Consider the following 17,553-nt stretch of genomic DNA (forward strand, 5'->3'; position numbering starts at 1 on the left):
AGGGGGATGTGTTAGCAGTGTCTGTCATGCAGCCAGCCTCTGGCACCAGGCTCAGGCTCTTCTCCATGTTCTCTTGGGCTGTGTCTGGTTATTCACACAGGAGACCTAAAGCCCTCCCAGATTTCTCTGCACTCAAGTGTTTGGTGCAAAGACTTCACATCATTCCTGACCTGTCAGGACCTGTCAGTCTGGATCAAGCTGGGCAGATTATGTAACTGGAGATGACTGTGTACCTCCATAAAGGTTATAGAATCATAGGCATGCACTGAAGCTGATTATTAAAAAAAGGAAATAAGCAAAAATGGACAGCTCAGTGTATTCAGGTATCTCAGCTGGAGTGGTTTAAGCTTCCAGCACTTTCTTTTGAATTTCTAGGGTTTCTCTCTTTTCCTAACATCCCTGTGGGACCTGTTTAGAGGTAAAAGCACTCAGATAAGTGGTTGCAGCAACGTTGGTGCATCACTGGAACCAGCCACTGCCTCTGTGTATCCCAGTTTGGTTGTCACACAGATTTTCTCTTTGTTAGAATGACAATGGCTGCACTCCATCCATGGGAATTGTGTGGAGCTGTGTTCACTGCATTGTTCTGTTTTATTTGTGTTTGTTATCTTGAGACAGGTACCAGTAAAGTCTTGATTCCTCTTTTAGGCCTACTCTGTGTATGATGAAGAGATTGGCTACTGCCAAGGCCAGTCATTCCTTGCTGCTGTGCTGCTGTTACATGTAAGTGGTGCCTTTACCCTCAGCTCTTTTAGACCTCAGAATAAATATTGCTCCACTTGTCTACAACAGACTTCTGAGCTAATAGGGTTGCAGGGCACACATCCACTTATATGTTGGTCAGTAATAAAGTGATTTTAGCAGGGAGGAGTACATTGTTTAAAGCTTGCTGTGGTGTTTGTAAGGACTCAGCTTTCTTGCCCTTGTGTTCCTGTACTAGGACCCCTTCCATTCAGGCTTGCACTCATGAGCAGTAGTAGGCATGGAATTTGTGTGTAAGACAACACTGTAAATGTTTCTGTTACAGGGTTTCAAGGTCAGATTTTAGCTTTTTATAAGATGTTTCTGTTGGAATCAGTCAGAAATACAGGTGGTGTTTGCCATGGCCTGTGTACACAGAGGAGGATTTAGGACATGGAAGGGATGTCAGTTCATTAGGTCTCAGTGCAGGCTGTGCTGCCTGTGGGCTGCTGTCCTGTAGGTCTTTGTGCTTCTTGGTTTGAGAGGTTAGGGAAGGATACAATAATACCTTCTTATTTTTAAAAGAAACTCTATTGTGCTTTTTTAAACTTAATTGCTGTTGATAGAAGTGATCTCATCAGTGTAATATCCTTTAATTGCTGGTGTGTTCAGAAGCTAGAGAGAGATTTATGGTTCTCAGGAGCAAAAGTTTTCGATTCACTCACGCTTGGGAAATACAAGAGCATTAGAAATCTGTAGTTCTGTATTTATAGGCTGTTCTGTTTCAAAGTAACGTCTGCTTTTTGTCAGTGTTTCTGTTGCAAGGATAGTTGGAACTGCAGAGTTCCTGAGCCCAGCAGTGCTTTGAGGTTTCTTTTCCCCAGCTGTTGCTGCCATAGAGGGCTGAGCATGAAGAGCTCTCTGCAGTTTTTGGTGGAAGAGGAAGTCTGGCCTTCAGGGGAGGATTTTCCATACTGTTGTAAAGTCAGGGGAGGATACAGAAGAGATTGTAAACTCCATTCTTGTGAAACAAAAGCCAAGTGATTAATGATAACAACCTTTTAGTTCTTTGTAACTGTAATCTGGAATATTTCCTAGATGAGCAATTAATTCTTTATTTCTTCTCTGAATGAGATAGGGAAGGGCAACACTTCCTGCTAAGAGAACTGAACACTTCCACTGAAACAGTTGTGCTTGCTTAGAGATTTTCATTGTCATGGGTCCCTTGCCTTAGAGAGATTCACTCTCATGACTGAGCCCTGTGTTATTCCAGAGTTCTCTCTTTAGCAGTGCTTGTGGCTTCTGGGACTAATGTATGCATGTAAGGAAAAGCTAAATTTCAAATAAGTTTCTTTTTATTTGATTCTCTTTGAAGTCAGCCTCTGGAGTGTGGCTGCTAGGGAAAATAAATAATAAAAACAAATGTTGCAGAAAAGGAAATTAAGTTTCTGCGAGTCCTTCACTACCAGTTTGGAATGTTTCAGCAAAGTTTTCTGTTTTAATAAACTCCATCTGCAGATTAATAATAGAATACTTCAGATGGATGTTCTGTTCTTTATAGAAACCAGCAATTGACCTGAAGTCAGACTTTTCTACAGAAATATTAAAACTGAATTTTAAGGGCAGGGAAAAATGTCACAACACTGATGGGCTTTGAGTTTTCCTTCAGTTTTTGGCAGAAAAGGGACATTGAACCTTCCCAAACTGGTGCTGAGTTGTGAGGTGTGGAACTTCTGTTAGCAGTTACTGGTCTCTTATTCATGTCATCTAATAAATAACCATCAAATGTAATAATGTCATTGAAAAAGAGAAATATATCGTTAAGAATAAGGGATCCTGTTTAACATCCTTTAGTAATACTCCTTCTGCCTTATTTTACTTGAGTGCCAAAGGGTTAGGCTGGTCAAAATCTGTAGGATTCAGATTCTGATGAGTTCTGGAGCAAAGACACGGGGAAACTGCTCTGGTCTTCATGTGTGGAAGATGTATTTTTAGTTGAGTGATTGAGAGGTGGTTTATTCTACTGAAATGCCATTTGAACAGAAAACCTCATTTTGTGTGATAATACTCTTGTTTGCATTTAAACTGGATAAAAAAGTAGTGGCAATTCAGCCTTTCACTCAGGGAGAAGGGAGGTTCAGGCGGATGGACCTGATGTGAAAGGATTTAATGCTGCCTGCTAAATCCACTTTCCTGTCTCACAGATGCCTGAGGAGCAAGCTTTCAGTGTTCTGGTCAAAATCATGTTTGATTATGGACTCAGGGAACTTTTCAAACAGAACTTTGAAGATTTGCACTGCAAGTTCTATCAGCTGGAGCGCCTCATGCAGGTGGGGCTCACACGGGGGTGAGCAGAGCCGAGCCTGCAGCTCACCCTGCCTGCTGCTCCTGGGGGAATGGGGTTTGTGAGCTCTGGGGAAGGGTCAGTGGTGTTTGTGAGCTGTGAGGAAAGGGTGAGTGGTGTTTGTGAGCTTTGGGGAAGGGTGAGTGGTGTTTGTGAGCTCTGGGGAAGGGTGAGTGGTGTTTGTGAGCTCTGGGGAAGGGTGAGTGGGGTTTGTGAGCTCTGGGGAAGGGTCAGTGGTGTTTGTGAGCTGTGAGGAAAGGGTGAGTGGTGTTTGTGAGCTTTGGGGAAGGGTGAGTGGTGTTTGTGAGCTCTGGGGAAGGGTGGAGAGCCAGGACTATCCCAGGTGTTCTAGCAGAGGTCTCAGGAGCAGTGTGGTTGAAGGCAGAGGTGCCTGCCAGCTGGAGAGGCTCTGCTGTCAGCACAGCCACTGCTGGGCCCTACTGGGGCAAATCCCAGCAAATCTGCTGGGCACCCACCCCAGGACAAGCCTTCGGCATCCTTAGCAGCCCCCAGCCTGGTCCTGTCACACCTGTGGATGCAGGACCCTGCACTGATGGTCTCTCTACCCAGCTCCCTTCTGTGGCTTGGGGTTCAGCTGCTGTTCCAAAATAGCCTCAATTAACTTCCAGTGCTTCTGGTGTTCTACTTTTAGGAATACATTCCTGATCTGTATAACCACTTTCTGGACATCAGCCTTGAAGCACACATGTATGCTTCCCAGTGGTTCCTGACCCTGTTCACTGCAAAATTCCCTCTCTACATGGTCTTCCACATTATTGACTTACTCCTGTGTGAGGTATGTGTTCTAACTGGAGACTTGCACAGTCCCCAGCTTTTGACAGTTTGTCACTGTCTTGGTTCATGTCCTTGTTACTATTTGTTCTCTCAGAGCAAGGCGTGTGATATTTTTATGTGGAAGTGTTACATTTCTGCAATGATAAAGATTCTCAGCATTTTAAAGAAACAAATCAAGAATCAATAGCTATGTAAAAGGTTATAATCTCCTATTCCCTGTGGCACTGGTTAATCTATGTGAGAAGACTCTGTACAGCCTGATGAGAGCTGATTTCCAAATATGTGGGCTCCTCTCTTCTGAAGTCACTTTATACACAGTGATGACTTTTTTTTCCCTATCATGTAATTGCATGGAGGCCATTGTGTATAAAATGGCCCAGCTAACTCTCATTCTGGTAATCTAACAAGCTTGAAGCTCTTTCTCCTGGAAAACTCAAAGTCTCTCTATATTTCACAACTTCTATTTAGAGAGCAAAATTCTTTGTATTGAGGCGTTGTCTGTAATCATGTGTGGAACAGTGTATGTAGTGATGTGTGGGTAAGCAGTGTAATTACAATCAGCACTTATTACCATCAGTGAACAAATCCCATTTTGTACTGAAGCATCCTTGAGTTATTTAATGATTTGCTGGGTAACTTTATGCACCCATTCTTCTTGGATGTGCACTTGTTCCTGTGAAGTGGCTGATTTCCTGCCCTTCCTTTACTGGAGGCTTTCAGCATTCACAAACCTCCTGGTCAATGTTTTTGCCCTTTCCCTGTGTCTGCTGCTTGCTTTGTCCATGTGCCAGTGGAATAGAAAGCAGCAGATGGTATGGAGAAAATCAGTTCTGTTTGTTTAGAAACACATTTTCATTTCATAAACAGTAAATGTGCTCACAGAGAAGTTTTAAGGGGTTTTTCATCATATTAAAGTAATGGTGAAAGAATAACTTGGTGGCAAGAAGAAAGGCAGGATCTTGAAATGAGATGAGCAATGTGTCATGGTTATGAGTGGGACCCCTGAGGAAGGTGTGAGCTACTCCTGAGTACAGAACTGTTTGTATTTAATTTAATTGGACAGTATGAATAGAACTCTTCTGAGGAGTAGAGGCAGAATAGATGCCGTGGGACTCTGTCCTAAAGTGAGTCGCTTTCTTTTTCATTGCATGAATTATCCCAGTTTGTGAAGACCACAATTTAATATATTGGTGTATACATTACTGCATTTGAATTTGATTTTAGAAGTTGCTGTATGAAAGTTAAATTATCTTGAGCTGACCAACTACTCATTAAGAAATAAAATAAAGTGCACAACATAATTTTGAAGTTTCAGACTGCTAAGGAGGCAGTAAAACCAGTGTTGGTTTTTTTGCTCTCTATAATGACTCTCCAGTAAAGCTATTTTGCCAGTTGTTTGCAAAGTTGTTCTTTGTGCCTTTGATTTACATAGCACCTGGTTACACTTGTATCCTGCTTCTCCATTTCACAGAAACTAGACAAACAACAAAACCCACCAAATAAATTCCTATCCAAGCTTGTAAATACTGAGAAATTAAATTATTTTGTCATTATTTTTTCTTTCCAGGGAATAAGTGTTATCTTCAACGTTGCACTGGGATTGTTAAAAGTGAGTATACAGTGTTACACTGTGGTTTATGCATCTTCATGCACCGTATAAAGATTAAGATGCCTGTTACAAAAATATGTTGTTTTTTTGAGAAGCTAACAACTGCCTGTGGCACACGTGCTGTAATCTGGCATGTCCTGTGCAGCACAGTGCTTTTTTGGGGGGGTGGAATAGAAGGTTGCAGAAATAGAAACAAACACTCTTTGCTGAAGGTTAAGAAGCAGCAATGTTACTGCAGCTTTCCAAAGCTGCCGTGGCTTTGTTGTTTCTGGGATTCAGTAACTGTAAAAGATTGGCTTTTCCTGGTGTTTCTTCCCTTGTCTCCAGACCACCAAGGATGATCTGTTGCTGACTGACTTTGAGGGGGCTCTGAAGTTCTTCCGCGTGCAGCTGCCCAAGCGCTACCGCTCCGAGGAGAACGCCAAGAAGCTGATGGAGCTGGCCTGCAACATGAAGGTGAGAGGGAGGGACTGCACCTCGTCCTGGGGCAGCTCCTGCCTCCAGCCCCGAGGGCAAAGGCAGGTTAATTTTGAGTCAAATACACTGACGTGGTTCAAAGTGTCCTTTTTCCTTAAATTCCCCAGAGGAATTCTTGGTAGTGTCAGTGTGGAAGTACACAACTTCCCTGGTGTGTTAGCATTGCAGGCATGTTGTGATCCAGGGGTAGTAGCAGTGTGGATGCCAGTATTCTGCACAGAGTTCAGGCATATCTTGTGTGAAACTAATGCAGAAATTACTGAATAATCAAGAATCAAGCTATTTTATCTCTCTAATCATTTAGCATTAGCCACAGATTAAATGTTCCACATGCATCTGGTTCACATCATCCTAATGAGTGCATTTGCCTTTTATGTTTCCAAATAACAACTTGTTCCTTTTCCCACTCTGCCAAAATTCCCAGTGTTCCCAGTGCTGTGTGGAGTGGCACAAGCAGGCTCTGAGTGGACATGGCAGGGCTGCCCTGGGGTGCTGGATGCTTTGGGGGCATTAAAGGGAGGTTGTGGGGGAAGCACTGCTGGGCTCAGCACAGAACACTTCTGTGTCACCTCCTTGATGGCAGTGCTGCACTAATTGCTTTCCTTGACCTAAAATCTAAGTCCTTTGCTGTCAGTAGAAATCTCCATCTCTGTATTTGGAAGTGTTTCTTTGAGCAGAAAAGGGCCTGATATCAAAATAAATAATTTATAGGAAGGGAGAAGTAGCCTGGCTAAGGCATTGTGATTAGAACAGCATTCTGCTGGAAAGGAGGTCAGGAAGTCATCAGCTGGAGACAGCAGCAGATTCTTAAAGTCACTTCTCAATCAAGTCACAGAATCACAGAATGGTTTGGGTTGAAAGGGACCCTAAAGCCCATCTCACTCCACCCCTGCCATGGGCAGGAACACCTTCCACCATCCCAGGGTGCTCCAAGCCACATCCAGCCTGGCCCTGGGCTCTTCCAGGGATGGCGAGTTCACCTCTCTGGGCATCAGATGTTAGCAGAGCTGCTGCTGCCTCCTGCAAAAATGTGGTGGGACACCAGAGTTCATTTCTGCAAATGCAGAATCCTTGCTGAGTTCCCCAGGCCTCCTGTGCCCAGAATTTATGACAATGACAAATCTGCTCAAGATCACCTAAAAAAGGCAAAACTGGCTGAAAGCACTGGAAAAGTAGAAGATGAAAATCGAGTGGTAGTGGTGTGCGTGCCTTCCTTTCCTCTGGCATGGTGGATGCCTCATTTGTCAGGATCTAACTTCACATTGTGGGAGGTTTGGGGTGTGAAACCCCCAGATTTGGGCAGTGTTTGAGCAGGGGCAGAGCAGTGAAATAATCTCCTCAGGTTACTGGCTCCACTGTCAGTGAAGGGTTAACTGTCTGGGTGGGTGTCTGGGGTGCAGGAATGCCTCCTGCAGTTGTGGTGGGGTTGGACCGGTGATGGTTCATCTCAGGAAATGTTCCCGATTGCAGAGGGGCGTTTCTGCTCAGCTCTCACTAGAGGGAGCTTGGCCACCGCTTTCTGCAGCTCCTGCCGAGGGAGTGAGAAAAGCAGACTTGAGGGAAACCAGACACGTTTTCCATTCTGCCGGTCATCTATGCATGTAAAATTCAACACGTTTCTCAGAAAAGGGTTTTTAAAGAGGAAATCTTAGCTATAGCTTTTAAATTTATTTGGTTGACTGAGATAAAAATGAATGTTTAGGTGCAACTTTTAATGCTAGAGATTTCATTTAGATGCATAATGTCTTCCATGTGAAATGCTCACAGTGATCTTGGTGTGGTGTTGCTGAACCATTCTGGCACGGGTGACACCAGGAAAATGCTGGTCAGGATCTGTTACAGCTTCCCTTGTGTTCCTGTCCCTGCAGTACTGCAACTCTGGGCACAAAATACTGAATTCAGCATCACCTTTCTGTCCCTTTTTGTAAAAGGGGACTGGGGGCCTGTGAGAGTGGCTTTGCTGGTGCTGTGTGTGTAAAAGGGGACTCTGGGGGCCTGTGAGAGTGGCTTTGCTGGTGCTGTGTGTGTCAGAGCAGGACAGAGCACTCCTGCACCTCGGGCCAGGGGCTGTTTTCTGCTGGGCTTGAGTGACGCTGGCAGAAATGTCAGCTGAGCCTGCACTTGCCCTTTCAGCATTTACAGTCTCATGTAAAGTAAACCAAGTGCTTCTGTGTGATCAATGTTACAGCTGAGAAAGCAGCTGAAGAAGGCTCAGCACCAGGCCAGTCCTAAAATGAGCCATATCTCCCAGGGAGCTCTGCAGCGTGTGGAGCAGCAGGAGCTTGCAGCACCAAGGGGAGCTCGGGCAGGATGCTCTGGGTGCCTTTTGAAACTTTCCCTGCTTTCCACAGGAATGCTGCTGGCATTCTATTGAGTGGAACCGTTTGTGACCACACCTGGGGGTTTGGCACTCAGAGCTGGGGGAAGCCAGGAGCTGTGCTTTGTAGGAGGCAGGAGTTGCCTGAAGCTTGTTCCATAACCTGTGTGTGTTGTGTTCTTTTGTCAATGTTCTGGGCAGGAACTAATGGGCTGCTTTAATTTAGATTAGCCAGAAGAAGCTGAAGAAATATGAAAAGGAATATCATACCATGAGAGAGCAGCAGGCTCAACAGGAGGATCCTATAGAAAGATTTGAGGTAATGCTTTACCTTCTCCAGTCTGGTTTAACAAACAGGAAATTGCTACTTTTGACTCTTTTTTGAGCTGGTTTTGTTTTCTGACCAATTTGGATGCAACAGGGGAATCAGCTCCATGAACGTGAAGGGAATGTCTCTCTATTGGCAATGCTGATCAGGAGGGGGTTGTTGTGAGCCCAGCTGTGCAAGAAAAGCCATAGTATGAATTTTTATTTGGGCTTACAGAACTGGTTCAGTAGAGCCTGTTTAAGGTGCTGATTGCACCACAAGCCATGAACAGAAAGGAAATGTCTGACTGATTCTAACTCTGCCTTCCATGGGTGTACTTCCCATTTTTCTCCTTTTCTTAATTTCAAATTATGTATCCTGCAGTAAGCATATAATTTTATAAATAGTTTATTTATCAAATAAATGTAATACAGGGATAAATTACACAGGTTAAGTTATGCATGCATACACACACCACAATAATACACACAGATAAATAGATACAATAAATTCATGTATTTTAATCAGAGAAGTAAACTTTCTTTAGTATCCATCTATGTGCTGGGAGTTGTAGCAGGAGAGAGAAAACAGAATATTTTTTCCAGGATTCTCCTCTCTTACCTGTTCCTAGCATGGTAATTAAATTTTGAACCAAGAAAAGCAGTACTTGTAGGAAACTCCTGGCAAGGTATCAACAGCACAGTGATACCCCTACTGCTGCAGGCTTCAAAAACATTTCTGTAGCTCAACAAGTAATGGCTGAGCAGAGTTCTTTGTACCTGGTGTCCCCTCAAGGCTAATCCTGTATTTATTTTACATTTACACTGTGGCTGTAGTTTGGTCTGGGGGAATTTCCTGCAGGCAGAGTTGTGTCTGCAGGCTGGAGGTGGGCACTGGTGTGTGTGCCCAGGGCTGTGTCACCCCCTGCCTGGCAGCCCCTGGCCCTGACAGCCCCCGTGTCCCCCCGTGTCCCCCGTGTCCCCCAGTGTCCCCCCGTGTCCCCGCAGCGCGAGAACCGGCGCCTGCAGGAGGCCAACATGAGGCTGGAGCAGGAGAACGACGACCTCGCCCACGAGCTGGTCACCAGCAAGATTGCACTGAGGAAGGACCTGGACAATGTAAGTCATGTCCTCAGGCTGTGTGGGGCAGACAGGGCTGACTCCGTGTTCCTTCTCTCACTGGGGAGGAGAGACATGGAGTACTTCTTTGTGTGGGACAGGATTCCTTCCTCCTCATCCCTATTGCACCCTGACAATGCACAGGCCTGGGACAGAGGTCCATTTGAAACAGGAGTGCTGGCTGAAATACTGATTACTCTGAAAAGCATTCAGAGTGGCTGGAGGGAAAGCAGAGCCTGTATTTGAGTAGTTGCTTTCTTTTCTCTAAGGAAGTCTAGCAGGAGCTGTGTCAAGTCTTTGAACCATCTCAGAAATCATAACATGGATGCTAGCTCGTGTTTTCCTGGGATTTTTATGAATGCAATTTCACAGCAGACAGGCTTTGCAAAGTACCTGATAAACCTGAAAGTCTGAGTCTGTCTGGCTCTGCATGGATCAGGTTCTCAGGTACCTCAGGCTACTCTGAAAATGTTGTGGTTTCCATTTGGCTTGTTGGAATCTGCCTGTGTGAACTCCTCATCCTGGGCTGTTTCCAGATCAGTAGAGCTCTCAGGAAGAAGATTCAGGTTTGCTTTGTGTTACAGCAGCTTTTTTCAGCTTGCTGTCCCACTCCCTTCTTTACATATTCAATTGGGGGAGATTTTATTAGGATATGCTTTTTCTTTTTTTCCAGGACATGCAGAGACAAAGGTACTGGCATTTCTAGCACAGGAGACATTTCTAGTCTGTCTGTTTGGGGAGGTGAGGGAAGAGTTCAAGTGCTCATGTTTTGCCATTCTTGTTCTGTACCAAGATAAGTGCATTTCTGAAATCTCAAAGGAAAATGACTTCTGAAAGTTGCACAGTGCAGGAGCTGACAGGCTTTCAGACGTTTCACTGGATCTGCCTCAGACAATTTAAGGTTTCCCACGGTCTCCTGGAAACTTGCTGTTGGAAAACTATTCATAGTAAATGTTGATGCCACTGGGTGAATGTTGCTTTAATGAGGTTTGGTTCAGGACTTTGGGGTTTATTACATCTCCTGTTCTTAGGTGTTAAAATGGGGATCATAGAAGAATATTCTAGAAGCAGGTTTTCCCCACACATTGGTACCTCACCTCCTCTTACCTGGGCTTTTCCCCTTCATTAGTGAGGCTTTCAGAAGCTTCACACTGGTGATAGCCCAGTAGTGGCACTCAGGAGGTGGACTCCAGCAAAAATTGTCCTGAAGAAGCTTTTTCTGTCAGTTTTTAACTGTTGTTTGTGGCTGCTTGAGCCTGTGAGACACTGTTATATTTTTACATTATTTTTTTTTAATGGAGAGCTGGGAGAGGAACAAAATTAGGCAATATGTTTAATTTGATATATAATAGTCTTGTACTCAAAGATGGTAAATGATGTTGGCAGCATTTGGGTTATCCCCTGGGAGGAGATAGGTAGGTTTGATCCTACTTCAGGACATGATTAATTCTTCTAATTGGATCCTGAAGTGATGAATTTCATTCTGCCAGCCTGAGGTCCTGAAAGGAAAGTACCAAAGGACATTGTTTAACAGACCTTTTCTGATACCTACATGGCATGTCTGAAATCTGCAACCCAAAAGATCAAAACAAAGCATTTGGAAATACAAGAATCTCCTTAATATCCTTTCACTAGACCAGAAAATAGGCTTCATTTCTCTACTGTTGTTGGGCTCCTACATCCCAGTGTTCTTTAGCTTTAAAACAGCTTAAACCCCATCTGCAATGAAAAGATGTTCTCTTTGCCTTTGCCATCTGTTTTAAAAGATCAGCAGGACTTTAGGGGACTAAAATTCACTTTTTGATTTTCTTCCTTTGAAAGGAATTGGTACAGCCACTTTCTGAAGATTTTATATATCAGTTGAGTTATTGATCTATTTTTATGTGGAATCCATACACCTATTGGGAAGTGCTGTGTTGTGTGTATGAGACAGGAAAAGATGTTTTAACTTTGCAGAGTTTTAGTGGTTTATAAAGAGCTTGAAATTTTTCAACAATATATTTTTATACTTCAAAAACTGCAGTAAAAAGGGTTGTTGGTTTCTGGTGGGACATTTCTTTCCCTTAAGGAGGAAGGAGAGAGGGGCCTGACTTATGTTGCTTTGGTAGCTCAGTTTTTTCATGCAGTATTTTCGGGGATGGTTACATCCATTGGGAGGTTTCATAGAGTTCTGGGGGCTTTTTAAATTTTCTAGAGGCATTTGTCATTAATTCTGTTTTCATTGCAAGGTTGAATGTTTGCAAATTAAACTTAGGTCTGAGCTGGTTATTGTCTTTTATTGATCTTGCCCGTTGTGAGCTGTTCTGTGCCTTTGGTTGTCTTCAGAATGTATTGGTCAACTTCCAGACTGGACAAGAAAATGAAACTTATTTCTGGTATTGGATTTCTTTGGAGCAATCCCTACTCCAGTTTTGCTAAAATGAATCACTGAACTCAAGAGGCATTTTGGAAGGCTGGAGTACAGTGGTACATGCCATTAATTTTGATGTCTTGCTGCTTTGCTATTGCAGATGGGAAGTTTGAGAAAAATAATTTTCAGAATAAAGTTTTATTGTTTTTAATAGCAATGAACCAAACCTTAATAAGGCTGGAATGGCTGCACTCTTGGCTCTGTCCTGGTGGAGGCACAGCAGGGAAGCCTCTGCTCAGCCTCTGCTCTGTGTTTCAGGCAGAGGAGAAGGCAGATGCCCTCAATAAGGAGCTGCTAATGACCAAACAGAAGCTGATTGATGCAGAAGAAGAAAAGAGGCGCCTGGAGGAAGAATCTGCTCAGGTTGGGGCATTTCTGTCATTCTCTTCTGTACAGTGCAGAAATGATAAAAATAACAAGTAACAAGTGTGGGAAGGTCTTGGTGTTCCAAGTCATGTTTGTCCCTCTTCTGTGGTGTAAAGGACGTCAGCAGAGCAGAATTTGGCATTTTCCTGCCAGGTGCTTCATAGGATGGGGAATTTTTAACTTGAAATCACAGTGTCACAGCCTCTGCCAGATGCTGCACAGAGAGGCAGTGCAGGACTTCAGCTGTCAGCACTTCTTGAATCCTTCCTTTCCTTGGCTAGCCCACTGCTCCTTCAGTGATGGCCACCAAAGCCTGGCTTTACCCTGCCTGTGTGGGGCTGAGCTGGACTCTGGGTCACTAGGAAGAGCAGAGCAGTGAGGTTAAGGAGAAGGAAGAAATACCACCTGGGTGTTTTTCAGACTACACCTATATAAACCCTTTACTTTCTTTTTTTTTCCCCCTACAGCTGAAGGAAATGTGTCGTAGGGAGCTAGATAAGGCAGAGTCAGAGATCAAAAAGAACAGCTCCATTATTGGTGACTACAAACAGGTGAGTACAACTTCATGATGATGTGGTTTGCTATCAGAGTACAAGACTTTTGGGTATTTTAGGAGATTTCTGGAAATCAATGTCATCTGTGCCATACATCTGAGGACACAGTTTTGCTGTTCTAAATGGGAAGCCTGTGGCTGGTTTTGCATTTTCTTTGGCCAAGATCCTGAAGTGGTCAGTCCTGTTTGCCCCTGATGTGGGGATTGGTAGATCAGCAGTCACCACAGCCTCAGTTACAGACAAACCTTGTTCAAATGGGCTCTTGGATATCAAAGGTTCACTTCATGCCAAAAAAAGCTTCTCTCTCACCTTTGCTTTGTCAATCAAATGCACCTCAGAAATAAAAAAAAGATGCCTTTTTCCTTTCAAGGCTTTGCTTTGGCATTCAAGCTCCTGGTCAGAAGGTATCAAGGGAGCAAATTCATGTGTCTCTTTAGTAGGCCCGTATCAGGTCTCAGGGAATGAATTAGGGTTTTTACTAAGCTGTCTTGCCTGCTCTTTTCTCCCAAAGGCAACAAAAGGGCCATGCTATTCCTAACCTTTTCTGGCTCCTTTAGCAAGGCCAAACTGTTAATAACTTCTGTTGGAGCTGCACCTTATCCTGTGGGGATAGAAGAATATGTAGAGAATGGGAAAATGTACAATGAAACATTTTAATGCAGCATCCCAATTTTTCTAGCTTTCCAAGGGTCCTTAGACTATCCATGTTAATATTGCAGCAGCATTTATTTTTGCTTTAGCATTCATTTGGGAGGGAATTTACATTTATAAATGGTCTGGTAACATAATTTTGCTTGTCAGATTTGTTCCCAGCTGAGTGAGCGACTGGAAAAGCAACAAACAGCAAATAAAGCTGAAATTGAGAAAATACGGGTAAGAGACCAGATAGATCTACAGTCTACAATGTTTCAATCTCTTAGAAAAATCATAGCAGCAAACACAATTTATTTCATTAGTAAAATGGTGGCTGAGAGTCCCCATAGATGAAAGAGAAGATGATAAGGGGGAGATCTGGGAGAAAAGGTGAGTCCTCTCATGCTGTAGTGGTTATATGCTAATGTTGATGCTGGGGATTTTTTTTTGAGGGGTCTTTTTCTTCTGGAAGAGATCCTCTGACTGTCTTTTACCTTAAAGTAACAGTGGGAGGGACAGAGCCCATTATTGTAGCAAAACAACACAGCAGTGTGAGTCTGGGGCTGGCAGGAGCTCCTGCCTGGCTGTGCCTCCCCACAAGCTGCCATTAGTGGTTGCTCTGGTGTGGAGTTGCTCTCGCAGAGCAGAGGCAGGAGCAGGTTTGATCACATCGCAGCACGTCGCTCACAGCCAGGTGTTTACTTCAGCAAAAGGTGGATGACTGCGAGCACTGCCGCGAGTTCTTCAATAAGGAAGGCCGTGTGAAGGTGGCCAGCACCACCAAGGATGGTTCAGACGAGGACACGGATGAGGAGAAGGAAACACTGAAGAACCAGCTGAGGGAAATGGAGCTCGAGCTGGCCCAGACCAAGCTGCAGCTTGTGGAGGCGGAATGTAAAATACAGGTAATGCTCTGGAAGTTTGTTTTGTAGTCTGTACAGCGTGTCTGCATTCCTAGAAAAATGTGTGTGTGAGTTGTGGAGGGATTGGAACAGATCCTGTTGGTTGAAACCATAACCTGCTATTTCCTGCACGGGTTATTTAACCAAACATTGTGTCTGAAACTTGCTGTATGCAGACGATATAATTGAAATTGCATGAACTGTATTTAGCAGCCACTACAGCTTCCAGACATCTGCCTGTCTGCAGTGCAGTGCTGGCTGCCTGATCTCCTGCAACTGCTTGGAAGGAGCCCAAGCTCTGACAGAGTACTGAATCATGCATGTCTTTATCTCACAATCAGTGCTAAATGAAGAAGTAACATTGACAAATGTTAGACATGTTTCTTAAAACATGATTGCAAGGCACTCCAGGTACCTGAAGTATTTCTGTAAAATATGACAACACTGTGCTTTTAGCCTAAAATTGATATGTCAGTGCAGCTTGTTCACAGAAAGGTAAAAATTAATTTGTAGAAAGTCCACTTCCTGTGGGAATAGCTCCTCCTCAGATGGAAGACAATTAAAGAGTTTGGATGTACTGAAGAAAGCAGAATGTTTCACTAAGGGCAGTGACACAAGTCTTGTTTTGCTTTTCAAAGCTTTTTTTTCTCTTTGTCAGCTTATTGTGCTGCTTTTAATTTATGTAAGACTTAACTTCTGAAGTAGCCAAGAGTTTGTAGATGTTCTAGAGCCTTGTAGCTTTAACTCCTATAACCTTGTGCTGTGAATATGTAACAAATTAAGGAAATTACTCTTCTGTTTGCAGGATTTGGAGCACCATTTGGGTCTGGCCCTGAATGAAGTACAAGCTGCAAAGAAAACGTGGTTCAACAGAACAATAAGCTCTATAAAAACAGTGACTGGAGTCCAAGGAAAAGAGACTTGTTGAAAAGCAGTTCTGTCAAACACACCTTCTTAACACAACACCTTTTGTTGCCTTCCTTGGCCAGATGTTTAATTCTGTGACATGAGAGGACCAGAATGTAAATATAATAGAAACACAGCATGTCAGGATTTCAATAGGTCAGTGATAAAGAGGATGGAAACACAAGAGAGGTTTTATTGCTAGACATGGGATGTTCATACTACTGATATTTAACAGGTGATGTAGCTAGATTGAAGCTCTTCCGAGAAACACTCCATTCTGCGTCTGGCTGGAGGCTTTTCACAGACTAGGTACGAGAACTTACCAAACCCTAATTGTTAAGTTTACATATGATAGGTTTTTTTACAGTTATAACCTTTTTTAATATTTTATTTGAAAGGAAAAGTGTCACTAACAAAGTTAAAAAAGAAAAAAAGAAAAAAAAAAAGGAAAAACGCAACAAAAAAATACAAGTTTATCAAGAACTACATCAGTGCCAGAAAGCAGTCCCCAGAGGTAGGAAATGGAGAGTAGGAGGTGACATGTTTTGCTTTATGAATGGGGATGATTTCAGCATTCCTGTCGAGCAACCCCACTTTGTTTTAGTAGATGCAGCATCCATCTCTCTGTGTTTGGCATTTCTTTCTGTTACTAATCAATTCTATGCAATTCTGGGCTTTTTTGGCATGGGCTGCCAAACCAATTCGCCGCCGGAGGCTGGGAGACTTGTCGAAGTGCTAGACAAGAATAATCGGAATTGTGGGCAAATTTCCGTTTCACTTGTGTCATATTGTTTGATCCACATATCAACAGCGTTCAAACCCCAGCAAGGGACTGCTGATAAATGAATTATGTGGATGGTCTGACATTCAATGGAGTCTGTCTGGGTTTTGTCAGGTTTCTGTTTCGTTTGTGTTTGTTTGTTTTTACCCGGCTGTAGCAGGCCTTCTGCGGAGCTCCGACAGAGCTCCCAGGTTTTAGTTTTGCACATAGGTATGAATGGGACAAAGAAACAATAAACTGAGATATATATGAGGCAGAAATCACAGCGTGAGTGTAGCTGCGAGCATCTCTAGCTGTCCAAGTCGCTTCCCTGGTAGCGTTCTGAGGTGGTGTAGGTCATTTTTCACACTCGATGCAGTTGCACTGGTAGGTGCTAAACGTGCTTGGAGTTCTCATTCCCTGGATTGTATTGAGTTCTCACCAGAAAGCTGTAGAATGGAGTTTTGCACCTTGTAATTTTTTTAATTTATAATGGTTTGTGTTATGCTGAAGTATCTATTGCATCAGTGGATAAATTTTGTGTGCAGTGTGAGTATAAGCTGGTAACAATATGAGGCACTGGTTTGTATATAAAGATATTTGGTTTATTTTGTATTTCTAACTTTTTCTTGTTTACTGTACTAATGCTAGCTAATGTACTCTGTAACTACAGGATAGAACATGCTATGTCCAAGCTTTTTTCCTTAACTGCATACATTATCTCTATTGTTTAATACCAAAAAAAAAAAAATTACTGTAACTCCATCATCATTAGATGCGTGGACATTGTGGTAGCATAGTTGCAGTGTGTATACTTTATGAATTGAAATATAAACTAGTAAAATTGTATAACTATTTTGTTGTTTCATTTCATTTGAACTGAAAATTATTAAATATTTTGCAATATAAAGCTAATTCTCTTCTTAAAGTAGAAGCAGTAGCATCTGCAGGCTTCTCCAAGACTGAAACCACAGTCATGCTGCAAAGGGCTTTGCTAAAAAAGACTGCATGTTCTGAGAGCTGCCAACACTGGTTTTATATAATAAAATCTAGGGTTTGCTTTGAAAAAAGAAACTGCAAAAGTGACCTTGTGCAGCTTGAAACTTGTGACTCAGTATTTCTCAAACATGTCCAATTTAGAACATTTTTTTTTCCCATGGCCCTCCAAATTCTGCTTGAATCTGCAAAATAAATGTAGGCTATCTCTGCTTATCACCATCAGTAACAAATTCCGTGGGGTCAAGCGTGGTTCATGTCATCTTCAGCTGGGTTTTGTGGCCGTGGCTGAGCCCACACCACCTCAGGGCTGCAGTAATTGGGTCACGGGGCAGCTCTGCTCCCAGCCCTGTGTTCTGCAGAGATAACCAGCACAAC

At 43.2% G+C, this 17,553-nt stretch overlaps 1 protein-coding gene across 1 annotated transcript in view; it reads left to right on the forward strand.

Moving 5' to 3' along the window:
• The window catches only part of RABGAP1 (RAB GTPase activating protein 1), a 54,530-nt gene extending 37,441 nt beyond the window's left edge, over window positions 1-17,089 (forward strand). The window contains exons 14-25 of the mRNA XM_039730582.1: window positions 649-723; window positions 2,886-3,011; window positions 3,678-3,821; window positions 5,388-5,429; window positions 5,757-5,885; window positions 8,450-8,542; window positions 9,538-9,648; window positions 12,317-12,421; window positions 12,892-12,975; window positions 13,780-13,851; window positions 14,319-14,516; window positions 15,319-17,089. Of these exons, the coding sequence (XP_039586516.1) occupies window positions 649-723; window positions 2,886-3,011; window positions 3,678-3,821; window positions 5,388-5,429; window positions 5,757-5,885; window positions 8,450-8,542; window positions 9,538-9,648; window positions 12,317-12,421; window positions 12,892-12,975; window positions 13,780-13,851; window positions 14,319-14,516; window positions 15,319-15,441 (1,302 nt within the window). The 3' untranslated portion in view covers window positions 15,442-17,089. The remainder of the gene's footprint in view (window positions 1-648; window positions 724-2,885; window positions 3,012-3,677; window positions 3,822-5,387; window positions 5,430-5,756; window positions 5,886-8,449; window positions 8,543-9,537; window positions 9,649-12,316; window positions 12,422-12,891; window positions 12,976-13,779; window positions 13,852-14,318; window positions 14,517-15,318) is intronic.
• The last annotated feature ends 464 nt before the right edge of the window (window positions 17,090-17,553 follow it).

The sequence above is a fragment of the Passer montanus genome, unplaced genomic scaffold, assembly GCF_014805655.1.
Source record: "Passer montanus isolate IOZ18808 unplaced genomic scaffold, ASM1480565v1 scaffold73, whole genome shotgun sequence".
Classification (NCBI taxonomy): domain Eukaryota; kingdom Metazoa; phylum Chordata; class Aves; order Passeriformes; family Passeridae; genus Passer; species Passer montanus.